The 12,500-nt window shown below is 40.8% G+C and overlaps 2 protein-coding genes across 13 annotated transcripts in view; both read right to left on the bottom strand.

The window, feature by feature from the left end:
- lamp5 (lysosomal associated membrane protein family member 5) overlaps positions 1 to 650 on the bottom strand; it is a 9,339-nt gene extending 8,689 nt beyond the window's left edge. For 2 of the 3 annotated variants that reach the window (XM_043218666.1, XM_043218667.1), the window contains exon 1: positions 473 to 650. In XM_043218666.1, coding sequence (XP_043074601.1) covers positions 473 to 494 — 22 coding nt within the window. In that variant the 5' untranslated portion in view covers positions 495 to 650. The remainder of the gene's footprint in view (positions 1 to 472) is intronic. The other variant, XM_043218665.1, reaches the window with a different exon arrangement.
- A 4,082-nt stretch (positions 651 to 4,732) lies between these two features.
- The window catches only part of plcb4 (phospholipase C, beta 4), a 44,414-nt gene continuing 36,646 nt past the window's right edge, over positions 4,733 to 12,500 (bottom strand). For 9 of the 10 annotated variants that reach the window (XM_043218652.1, XM_043218653.1, XM_043218649.1 and 6 more), the window contains 10 exons: positions 12,335 to 12,384; positions 12,060 to 12,125; positions 11,864 to 11,979; positions 11,711 to 11,786; positions 11,043 to 11,218; positions 9,895 to 9,996; positions 9,751 to 9,808; positions 9,164 to 9,250; positions 8,987 to 9,023; positions 4,733 to 6,326 (listed from right to left, as the gene is read on the bottom strand). In XM_043218652.1, coding sequence (XP_043074587.1) covers positions 6,238 to 6,326; positions 8,987 to 9,023; positions 9,164 to 9,250; positions 9,751 to 9,808; positions 9,895 to 9,996; positions 11,043 to 11,218; positions 11,711 to 11,786; positions 11,864 to 11,979; positions 12,060 to 12,125; positions 12,335 to 12,384 — 857 coding nt within the window. In that variant the 3' untranslated portion in view covers positions 4,733 to 6,237. The remainder of the gene's footprint in view (positions 6,327 to 8,986; positions 9,024 to 9,163; positions 9,251 to 9,750; positions 9,809 to 9,894; positions 9,997 to 11,042; positions 11,219 to 11,710; positions 11,787 to 11,863; positions 11,980 to 12,059; positions 12,126 to 12,334; positions 12,385 to 12,500) is intronic. The other variant, XM_043218657.1, reaches the window with a different exon arrangement.

Below are 12,500 nucleotides of genomic sequence, written 5' to 3'. Positions count from 1 at the left end.
ACTCCACACGCGCACATACACACACACTCCACACACATATATATACACTCCACACACACACACACACACACACACACACACGAGTGTGGTGTACTCTACTCTGTTCTATTGTCTGTGAATCTTTCTCTTCTTCAGCAGGGGTTTTTGAGGCAGGTTCTCTGTAAAACTGCAGTGAGAAACAAATTAATATTCTATTCTATTCTATTCTACTCGTTGTTCTCATCTATTCTGTTCTACTTTTAAAATCTAGTCAGTTCTCTTCTCCATTCTATTCTCTTCTCTTCTCTGTAAAGTGATGTCTAACACGATGGGAGACGCCAGGTCTTTAAGAAGCACATTTCCCTTCACGAATCTCGATTTATCTGCAGTTTCACACACTGTTTGAGATTTCTGCTCCGGACGCTCGTGTTTTTCTCACTCAGACAAACGAACTCTACAGAACACCAAACACAGCCAGATCCGTCAAACTTACAGAGCAGCAGAAGAAGCTCCATCTTGAGAAGCTGAGGAGGATTCTTCGAGAGGAACTCCGGGAGCAGGTGCGAGGCTCACTGCTGCATTGCTTCCTCCGCCGGCGGAAGTTCCGCTCAAGTTTCCCGCAGAGAGAGAGAGAGCTCGGTCCGATCCGAGTCCGCAGGACACGCAGAGGTCGGGAGCGCGCGGCGCGTCCCCGCGACACCAGCCGCGTGCGCGCGCCCCTCACGGCGCGTTACCGGTGAAACAGATCAGACCGCGCTCTCGGTCCTTCGGTCGTTTCGTCCCAACAGAAGCAGACAGGGCTGTTTTTATCCAGGTGGGGATTTGATTTACTTTTATCGGATACCGGGGTAAGTTGTCACATGATCTGTATCTCACGAATGATTCTTAAAGTAGAACCATTTTGAGCAGGACGTTAAAACAACGAAACACTTTCATTAACGCAAATATTTCGTCGTTTTTTTGTAATTCAGAAACGAGAGGTGTTCGTATGTCAGCTTTCACGGTTTCGTGTATGCTTTCATAATTTAGTGTTTGAATATTCAGTCAGCTTTCACTGTGACAACTTACCCCGTGACAGCAGGAGAAGAAGAAATCTACAGCGAGACTTGTGTCTAAACAGAAATTGACTTAAAAAAGCCCACAACTAGCCCTAAATGACAAAACACTGACAAAACGTATAAGAAAAGAAAGAAATAAACAAACCATATAACAATGTAATTACCAAAAACTGGGAATGCAAACATGTTAAATCACATTAGAGGTTTAATACAGGTCTAGTCTGGATCCTTCTAAAGCTGCGGGTCAGAGCTCTGTCCGTCTCCTAAACATATAGAGTCAAACCAAAAACTTCACCATTTCTCACAGATCACTCGATGAAGTTCAACAGATCTGGAGGAAGTGTGTGTAAATGCTACGGAGGGACTAAGATTAGGGTTGAGGGGTGAACGCCAACAAATCCTGTCTCTGATGCTCACCAAAACTGCTTATTATATGCAGTCATATCAATACCACGAGCTGTTTTTTTTTATTTAGTGTACTATTTATTTGCATTTTCACGAGACAGGGCTCTTTAGAAAATAGTAATGAAATAGTTAAATTCTCGATAATGATGTCAGATACCTTTGAATAGCTGTCAGATGTTAGATTTCAGAACACAACGAGATAAAACCGATTTATCTCAAACAATTATCAAGTAAAGCTCCATTTTGTTCAGTCTGTGGTTGAAAAAAAGATCTCATTAGCAAGTAAAGACAAACACAAAGTTCACTAGTAGTCCACTGTATGAGGAATTGTTGGGTATAGTATCACAGACTTCTTTATTTTGCTATCCTCACCAAAAAATATAAACAATTATATCCACTGTTTGAATTTTTGGTTTGAATGTAACTATAAACCATTGTGATAAATGCTTTGGATAAAAGTATCTGCTAAATGAATCAACAAAATGAAACGGGCTCTCTTATATAACTTGTTGGCACATCACTAGTTAGTAGGTTAGAGCTGATCACAGACTGGTCAGTCTCTCCTCGCTCCTCAGACATCAGGAGCAGCTTTAAACTGAAAGTCAAACTCACACGTGACCGAGCTGATGCTGTCGATGCTCGGCTTGCTCCCTACTTGAGGGTGCTTGTTTCCCAGAGGAAAGGTCTCTGACCTTGGGATGCAGCGGCCGGGTCCTTCTGGAGCCTCCGGCGACTCCCTGCTGCTCCTCTTGAACTCTGGAAAGGTGAATCTCCTCAAGAGCCGGAGGGTGCTCAGAGACTTGGAGTCGGTTTGACTTTTGCACACCGGAGCCGCCGGCGAGAGAATGCTAGTCGGCAAACTGCACCTCTTCTGATAGTAACGGTCGTCAAATTTTCTGAAGGGTGCCTCAAACGCCACCTTCTTGGCTTTCTCGTTCGTTTCTCCTTTGCTGAAAGGAGTTAATAAAATGCCAAGGGGACCAGAAGCGGGTGAAGAACTCGAGGGTGTTTTGGAGGCTCTGGGGGAGTAAAACAACGGAGGCTGGTGATTGTTGAGGCACTGATGTTCTCTGTGTTTCTGAGGAGGTTTTGGGGTGAAAACACCAGAGAACATCCTGCCTTGAGGTGATGAAGCATCTCCTTCTCTCTCGTATTCCTCAATGGAGTCCATCGACTGGATTCTCCTCCGTGAAGTGGTGGAGCGTTTACGGATGGCACGTCGAGTCCCGTCTTCAGACGCACGGATCTGGGGAGACTTCTCATCGCTGATGTTCACGGTGGAGAGTTTCTCAGCGAGAGCATCTCTGTCCTGAGGTCTTCTGGACTGACTCAGCAGCGCCTGCAGGCAGTCAGTGTGTCGGAGATACCTGGCCACCTCCACGGCCGAGTTTCCCACCTTGTTTTGGCGGTGGATCTGGAGACCCAGCCTCTTGAAAGCGCGCACCAGGAACTCCACGACGGCCGAGTGTCCGGCCACGGCGGCGTACATGAGCGCGGTGTTTCCCCAGGAGTCCGCCGCCTCGGGATCGGCGCCGTTCTCCACCAGGATCTTCACGGCGTCCAGGTGTCCCATCTCACAGGCGTAGCTCAGCGGCGTACGGCCGTTCTCGTCCGGGAGGTTCGCCTTCGCGCCTCGCTGCAGCAGAAGATTCAGGAACCTGCATCTGGCCGGCGAATCCTGGAGAAACACGGCGGAGATCAGAGGCGTCTGTGCCCCTTCAGCCTCCGAGTCCACGATTCTCCCGTCCAGAGCATCTAGGACGAACCTGGCGAGGTGGATCTTGTCGTTGGAGATGGCGTCCAGAAGGATTCTGGTGTCGGTTTTGGAGCTGCACTTGTCTGAGGGTTTGAGCATGTTTCCTGACAGAGGCTGACGGAGATCTGCTTTATACTGCTGCGCTTTGGAGTTTCCACGACAACGTGAATCTCATCACCGCACTTTATTGTTCATAAGTGGATGCGTATTAATGTGCTGATTTTATTAAGGGCTTCAGAGAAGCGTATGAACACACACGTGCCGGTTCTGGACTGGACTCAACACCGACGGCTTCTTCGTGGCTAAATCACACACATTGAACTCTACTTTCAGTGACGTGCCGGAGACGTTTTGTTTGACAGACATCACCGAAGTCTTGCTCAGAGAAACTGAGACATTTTTTTTTTATATTGACAAAATCTGCATTATAAAAATAATTGTGGCTGTTTTTGCCGTCTGCACACTCTCTACCTACATACTAGTCTCTTATGAACATTAACCATGCTTTTACTCCAAAGTGAACTTAATTTACACTTACTTTCTATCATCGATTTGAAACTGAGCTGATCTAGACAACCACGTCTCTGTAGTCAACACTGAAGAGACTTTAATCTCATCATTATACATCACTATCACTTTATTCTCCTCTTTTATACTCTATACAGTGCTTTGACACGTCTGTATTGTTAAAAGCGCTATATAGAGGTGAAAAAAAACATGTAGATAAATATAGTTAAAGCAAGGTTTTGTGGTATCTCTAGTAATATGGACGTAGGTTAGTTGTAACTATTGCTTTCAAACAAGTAATCACGATTAATCACATCCAAAATAAATGTTTTTTTACATAATATATGAGTGTGTGCGGTGTATATTTATTATGTAATATATTATGTATTACTTTGGATGCAATTAATTGCAGATTAATCTTTTGACAGCACTAGTTGTGATTTAAGTATTTCCAAACTATTACAGAGAAAAAAGTGCGTCAAATATCCAAAATCTTTTAAAGATATCTCTTGACATAACATTCTGGCTAAAGGCAGTTTCTCATCTCAGTTTTTAGCGTTCATTTAAAATGAGACAGATGTGCTCCAATCTCAAAGCTGTTATTAGTTTAGTTTCTTTAATGCGTTGTTAACCAGCAGAAGACACCGACTAGTTCACTTGTGTGTTCCTCTGTTATTAAACGACACTAGTGATGTCATTTATAGTATTTACTCGGATGAATCTTAATGAGAAACCACCAGAAAAGGGTGAATAAAGACTTAACTGTTAATTCATGTTTTTTTCAGTATCTTAAATCAGAAAGAAATGTTGACCGTTAATAAACCTGAGCAAAAAAAAGCTCTCTTCAACGTGATCCGTGATCTTGGTGAGACGTTTGGAGTAACTCATGAATCTGTTGTTTGATCTCTTCATATTCAAGAAGACAACTACGATTTCCAAAGTCACACATTACTTGTTATTTAGAGTTTAATAGAGACACTACAGCAGCTTTAACGCTTTACGAGGATTCAGACAATAAACAGACGCCTTTCATTTAACACCTGGGATAGTTTATTGGTACACATACTATAAAACAGTATTAAAGTAGCAGGATAACAACAGTATTTTTTGAGTATTTTCATTGCTAGAAGTTTGACAAATACGATATATATTTATAAATACAAAAGCACTTACAGCATGGTCCATTGAGAAGCTACAGAAAGCTCAGGAGACAAACGAATAGAAACGGATGAAATTCAGAGCGCGACAGTTCTGCAAAAATAATCTGCTTTTCCGCAAACTATAATATTAGAGCAAAAGTCTACGTGGAAGTCGCACGACAGAAAACATTCAGCTAGTGCAAAAAGCTTCTAAGAAACCAAATGTAGTCTTAAACTACTCACTAGAATATATTTATATATGTATCTTTATATAAATAACCCCTTATTTTGGCATTTATCATGTAAAATAATTTAAATGTCCTACCTGACATATAGTGGCACATTTTGTAAGCGATGGAGTTTAAAGCACTTTGCTTTCACACGAGATATGTGGTCACTGCCAAAACACTCCAAGACATGATGCGAAAAAAAAAGAAGAAGAAGAAGAAGAAGAAGAAGAAAGGGAATAAAAACGACCGATGGAAAACTCACAACAACCAATATACATATAATCTCGAAAGCCCTCAAATAAAACCACACACGGTATTTCGGTCTTATTTTTCAGAACAAAAACACCTAAACCTCTGGAGATGCAGAACGACAAGAAGTCTTGCTTTCTGAAAAAGCTGAAGTAGCTGCCCATGGCCTCGTTTTTCTGACCGGTGGCACGTTTCTTTTTGAGACAGTTTTCAGAAAACAAGACATCCTTTTGCCTGTCATCTAGCCGTTGGGTTATTTGTATCTAAGAACATGATTTCTTTTGCAGCGCACGATCGCTTCTCTTTAAAACAAATACCTTTAGAGTACACCCGAAATAATAAAACACAAACACAAGTGCAACCAAAGTTCAGCGTCCTTCTCAATCCGATAGCACCTCACACAACACAACCTTTAAAACCTTAAAAGACCTTAAAAACGAACAGGAACGGATGAAACGCTCGGGACACTCGTGTGATCTGGCTTCAGACGCGTCTACATTCGTAGTGTACAGAGGAAAGCTAGAGCTCTGCTACATCGTCAAAGATCCTTGACATCCTATCACATATAAAGTGCTCGGGACGGGAGAAAGACGCTGCCCGACTCTGCTACGGTTAACTAGCTAGAAGTTCACAAAGAACACTTTTGAGTTGGCTGCAGCACTGCTGATGAAGATGATGACGAAGATGACGGTGGTGTATAAAATCGTGTGTCCACCGACTCCTCAGGAGCTGGTCTGAGCAGCGTGGGCGGAGCTACGGTAAGAGCCGGATTGGCTGGACGCCGCTGCAGAGGAGGAGTTATCCGTGGTGGGCGGGGCTAGGTGCTGAGGTAGGGGGGATGGGCGGGGTTACAGACTGCAGGGTTCGGGAGCGGAGACGGGATGAAGCACAGATGAAGACGCTCGGCTCTGGTCTCAGTTGACGGATGGAGGGCTTACACCACCGTGGCCGGTCTGCGGTCCATGTCCTCCTCCAGCTTCACCATCTTCTGCATGTCTTTGGCCTGGAGAATCACAGCACATTTACACGACTCCTCTTTAGAGTTACGTAGAAACCGCAAAATAAGCGAAACATTTTCACAAAAAGGGCTTCGCATCAAGCTCTCATCTCAATGCTGCAAATAATAATTCATCGAAAATGCTCTGTATTTGTATGTTTTTCTGATAAATGTACACCGTATTACAGTATTTAAGTTCAAACAAACATAATCTGTTACGTCTTAAGTAGTCTAGTAAGTAATCTTAATTATTTGCGTTCAAAAGTTTAATAAGCGTACTCTGTGTATATTTATTACGTATATATATATATATAAATACACAGACACACACACAGTATATATTGTAGATTATGTGTATATATATATATATAAATTTTGTTTAAATAATATATTAAATACATACGTGTTTTTATTAATACATATATACAGTTTACACATATATTATGTAAAAAGAGCTTTTCTTTGGATGTGATTAATTGATAGAACTAGTCCTAAGTTAACGTTTCAGAACTGTTCCTTGTGTAGAATTATATTAAATATGTGTTTAGATTTACACGAGATCTTTATACATCGAGGCTGATTAAAAAGAAAAGAGGGAATCACTCGCTGCACTTTTTTAGTTTTAATTATCAGTCTATTTGTAATGGACAAACTGAAGAGTTTCTGTCATCATGCGCTCATCCTCCAGTAGTTTCTAAATCTGTATGAATTTCTTTGTTCTGCCGAACTCAAAGGAAGGCATTTTGAAGAAGGTACATTTTCTGTGTGTTTCTGTTGTCGAGTACGCTCTCATTTTCAGGTCCCCAACCTGGCAACCATGCGCACACACACTCTCTGCATTACAGAAAAATCCTAACACACCATTCTGAGATATATTTTGCTCAGAGAGTAGTGTCTCCTCTCATCTTTGTAGTGAAGAAATCTGTGAACAAATGTCTGATGATCTGTGCTTACGTGAGACTGCAGGAATTCAGGGGAAAAATAACTGATTAATAGCAGCCGCAGAATATGTTTATTTGGTGATTTATAAAAAGAAGCAGTAAAAAAAATAACTGAAAACCTGAAGTCACTGGATGTCGTAGGAGGAAGGAGCAGGTATGTGTCACATGACAAGAAAAGCACAGTCAGCTGAATCATCTGGTGAATCACTGAATCAGTCTAATGATTCGTTTACTCTCGGCACAGTTCAGAACGCTTCCTTTCATCATGTAATTACTAAAACACTCATTAATGGAATCAGAATCAGTATCGTTATGTTCATGATTCCCGTTTCAGACTCCGCTGCTCTTCTCTCTGTTAATAAAGGAGATGTTGAACACTGCGTCTGACTAACAGAGCGTGACTCACGACCAGAAGAGACTCGTTTCATAACAGCACTGAAAACTTCATCAGGTCTCTTCAGAATATAGAAGAAATATTCATCTTCACATATTACATTTTTCTGTGGAATATAGCCCCAAAAGATTATTTGAAACTATTTTATGTCAAAAGAGAAAGTAGCTAGTAGACATTACAAATAGAAATAAATATTTGATTGACATAAACTATGGAAAGCTTTTTTTACGTTCCACAAAAGACTGGAAGTCTTCCAGGTTCGAGTAAACGACCCTTTAAAGCTTTTTCTCCCTTTAAACAAATAAATAATAATAATACTCTAAATAAGACACTAAAACTGCCAGCAGATAGCCGTGTCTTTGAGGAATTCATTCGATTCGTTCAAACAGCTGATTAATTCAGGAATTCCATAAACGGCTCACTGTATGAATGGGGCTTTGAATCATTGATTCACACGATTCATTTAAAATGCGGATTCATTCATTTTTGTAGATAAAACTGAGCAAAAACAGACAACACTGTGTTTAATTCCTAATTAAACTAAGAACTAATAAGCGTCTCACTCTGTCATTATACAGTGTTCTTCATTTTGATATTTTGAAGTGCTTTGACACAATCTGTATTGTTAAAAGCCCTATTAATAACTTGACTTCATTATTTACTGAACTGTTGTGTAAAATCCCATTTATTTGGGACAGCACTCGTCTGATATTGCTCTGACTGCTCGTATGACATCAGTTATCATATGATAGAAATAAGACAAAAAGAGACGTAGAGGAGTATTTTTGTCCCAATATCTCGAATTTTAGGGCAAAGCTGCCTTTATATTTGTCAGCAGTCACTGTATAAAATGTAAGATGACTTGCAGGTCTGGGTTGTGGGCCAGTGATGTATATTCATATCTAATTAATTTATATGTTACACTATATATGTATTTATATACTTCAGAAAAGTTAATCAAAGTTTAGCAAGAACACATTTTGGTTTTAGGTTTTAGGACAACTTTGATCAAATGTTTTGATCCACTTCAAATGTCAGACTGTTTGAAATGAAGCTCAATGACTGACGTCTGGCTTCTCTACGATGATTGGCTGTGAAACGGGCGGGGCTTCATAACGATTGGCCAGTAGCTGAGCAGCATTCAGTGTCACATGTGTTTACAGTCAGTACGAACACTACTGTCATTATTAAGTTTTCATTGGGTTTACCGCAGTAGTGTTTAATAACCACCGGTAAGGTCATCGAGTAAATCAGTGATATAAGAGTCAATCAGACAGAAAGGGGACAGATGGAGAAAACTGGAGAAAGAGGAGAGCAATGAGTGAGCCTACCTTGAGTCTGACTGTTTGCATGATGTGATTTCAAAAGCTGTTCAAAGAAAAGGCAAATCATATTTAAGGAATGGCTTCAGACGTCACGTGTACGGAATACGAGTAATGGAGGACAAGACACAAATCAAATGAAGTCGAGGGAGGAGCAGCTCTGAGAGCGTGAACGACAGCTTTTACCTGCTCATTGAACTTCTCCAGCTTCTCCAGCTGCTCTCGCTGAGATTTCTGCAGCTGCTCCAGCTCCTTCGCCTGCTTCATAGCCAGCTGAGGAAGCAGAACATCATCATCATCATCATCTTCACAGGATTGTGAGAACTACTACCTTAACGTTCATTTAACATGCCTTTCAGCGAGGAACAATCTCCAGCGGTTTATATACAGAGAATCAAAATACTTGTGCAACATTAAAACTGAAGCTATGAACTGAAACAGAACAGAAAAAGAGAAATATTTCAAAATGAGCTTATGATAGTTTTCTCAGAAAATATTTTCAATCTGTTGAAAGCTTCTTAAGTAAATGTATTGTGATTTAAGGATATTTAGATATTTGTACAGCAAAACAAAACAAAAAAGCTGTGACTTCATCAATTCCAGACTTCCTGCATTAATTTGCAGTGAATTAAAACCACAGAAAGTCTCTCTTTAGATTTTGGGACTGTGTTTTCTCCTCATCATACAGCCAGTCAAATACGAAATGATCTTGTGACAAATGCAGTTATAATACATTGACCTCTTCACAGAACAGAGCATCAGTTAAGACCGACCCGTTTTCTCTCCTCCAGGAACTTTTTGGTGTTGCTGCTGTTCAGCTCCCGAACTCTCCTGAAACACAAACACACCAAACCCATTAAACTGTGACAAACGATGATTTATTAATTACTCTGCGGCGTCTGTGTGTCGTGTCGCACCTCTCGCGCTCCGCCTTGTTTTTGATGCTCTTGTCTTGGCTGATGGCTTTGCTGTTCTCCATCGACGTCTTCGCCTGATTGGCCTTCATCTCTTTGCTTTGCCTGTCGATCGATCACAATACAGACATGTTCAGAACTCAATCCAGAGAATCAGTCATGAATATGAAACATCATCTCATGCTAAAGAGTCACGATTCTTTCTCATGGAGATCCAGCTGCAGAAGAAATAGAGAGCGAGTTCATGCGAGGGGAATTATCAGTGTAATGAATAAAGACTCTTAGGCTGAATAGACGGGCGCTCTTGTCCTGAACTTACAGAGACTCATGCAACATTAATGCCTGTTAATTATGGCAGGCGGTCTCGTATCTCCATCCTAATGAGACTCCACATCAGCATTATAAAGAGGAGAACACTGGCCCAGAATAATATATTCATATGAGTGTTGTGTGTTAATCATACTACGCTCCACCGTAGTGCACACTACACCCACTGCTCTCATGAACAAACATGAACAAACAATACAAGCGGGTTGATTCCATTCACAGATTTTGCAGTGTGCTGATATAATATTTTAGAGCTGAGCAGACATAGGAAACAAATGGCAAGGATAATAGTGATAACAGTGACATTGTGATTAGTGATTATATGATATAATAATGACGGTAGTCAAGGTTGTAATTATAGTGATGATGGTGACGGTAGTGATGGTAGTAATGGTAGTCATGTTAGTGACAAGTAATGGTAGTGATGTTAATGATTACAGTGATGGTACAATGGCAGTTATGACAGTGACGAGAGTAACGGTAGTGATGGTAACAATTATACTAATGGTAATAATGATAGTAACAACAGTGATGACAGGGACGATAGTCATGGTAGTGATGGTAGTCATAGCATAGTTGACGGTTGTGATGATAGTCACGGAATTGATAGTGATGATAGTTGACAGTAGTGACGGTAGTGATAGTATTGATGAGTGATGGTAGTGATGGTAGTGATAGTGATGATGGTGATGATAGTGAATACAATGATAATAGTGACAGTACTGATGATAGTTACAGTACTGATGGTGGTGACGACAGTGATTACAGTGATAATAGTAATGGTAGTAAAGGTAGTGTGTGTAAAGGTCAGCTGTGTCTCTCACCGCTCGTGGATGAGCTTGAGCTGCAGTGTCTGCTGCTCTTGAACGCTGGCCAGCAGCTTCCTGAGGAGCTCACACTGCTGCGTCACATGGGCATCTTTCATTTCCTGTTCCTCTGTGCTGTGACAGTTGATCATCTCTGACCACTCTTTAGTGTGCTGTGCCACCATGTCCTTCACCTGAGAGGAAGAAACGCTTGCTGATAAACTCAGATGGCTGGGGTTTCCATCAATACATCAGCGGTCAATCATGACCCAAGTGCCTTCAGAAAATGTAGATGTAGACTGATACATAACTAGGAATATCTAGAACATTTAGGATTTTATTAATTGCCAATCAAATCTGATCAATCTAAAGTAAAACAGTAACAATTACATTGGCAGGAGCTCCAGTGACATTGTTAGGTTTTGTTCAGAATTCAGGTAACACACTTGAAAATGAACATGTGATTCTGACTGTAAAGTTTAGGGCTTTAAAAACTTTCAAAAACTGAAGAATTATTTATGAAAATTAGTGCACGTAAACAAACCTACCAAAACGCATTTCTACTGATTCCTGTAAACGTGCTGAAGACGTGTAAGTATGTCATTGTTGTGTGTAATATGACCAAATGATCCACGGCTAGTAAATAAGTTAAAAGACACAAAGCATGATGGGAATTTCTTCTGTACCTTTTCTTTATGGTCTGTCGTGAGCGTCTCGACCTTTATGGCCGTCTCCTTCTTTAATTCTGAGCAGTTGTTTTCTCTAAAACGGAGAATAATAAGATCAGAACTGAATAACTGAGATGATGCAGCTGATGTTTCCCATCATGCTTCACTCACCCTCTTTTCTTGATGGCCTTCTCCAGCAGCTTCTCCAGCGTAAACTTCTCTTTGTCATGCTGAGCCACCATTTTGTCCACCTGTGTGCAGTGTGATTTCTGCATGGCGTTGTGTTCCTGCGAGAAGAAGACGGGTTCATCAAGTATCCTTCCAGAAAGAAACAGTGTTCTACTGATGTTCTGACCGCGTTACTGACCTTAGCATGTCGTTTCTTTAGCGTGTTCAGTTCCTTCTGCTGCTTCTTCGTCAGTTTAATGAAGGTCTAGAGAAAAGAGATTTGTGGGATTTCTGAAATGTATTCTTTCTTTACAACCAGTGAAACTACAAAGAGTGAAATGCAGAAATCAAAACAATTATGAAATCAGGCTTTATGATGTTTAAATTACTGACATTATGCCAAAAACCCCAATAATACAGCGTTTCGTCACCATTACCAAAATCAAATACTTTTTTTTTACATGAATGTTTTACCTTCATCTGCTTCAAATCTTCAATATTCACCTGATTCACAATGGCATTATCTGGAAACAGAAGTATTTTAGTGCAAATTGTATTGTCAGACCTACTGAATTATTCATAATTGTCTCTTAGTTCTGTGTTATACTGTGATTGTGTGTGTGTGTGTGTGTGTGTGTGT

This window comes from Puntigrus tetrazona, chromosome 20, assembly GCF_018831695.1.
Source record: "Puntigrus tetrazona isolate hp1 chromosome 20, ASM1883169v1, whole genome shotgun sequence".
NCBI lineage: Eukaryota > Metazoa > Chordata > Actinopteri > Cypriniformes > Cyprinidae > Puntigrus > Puntigrus tetrazona.
This window is presented reverse-complemented; position numbering and strand designations above follow the sequence as displayed.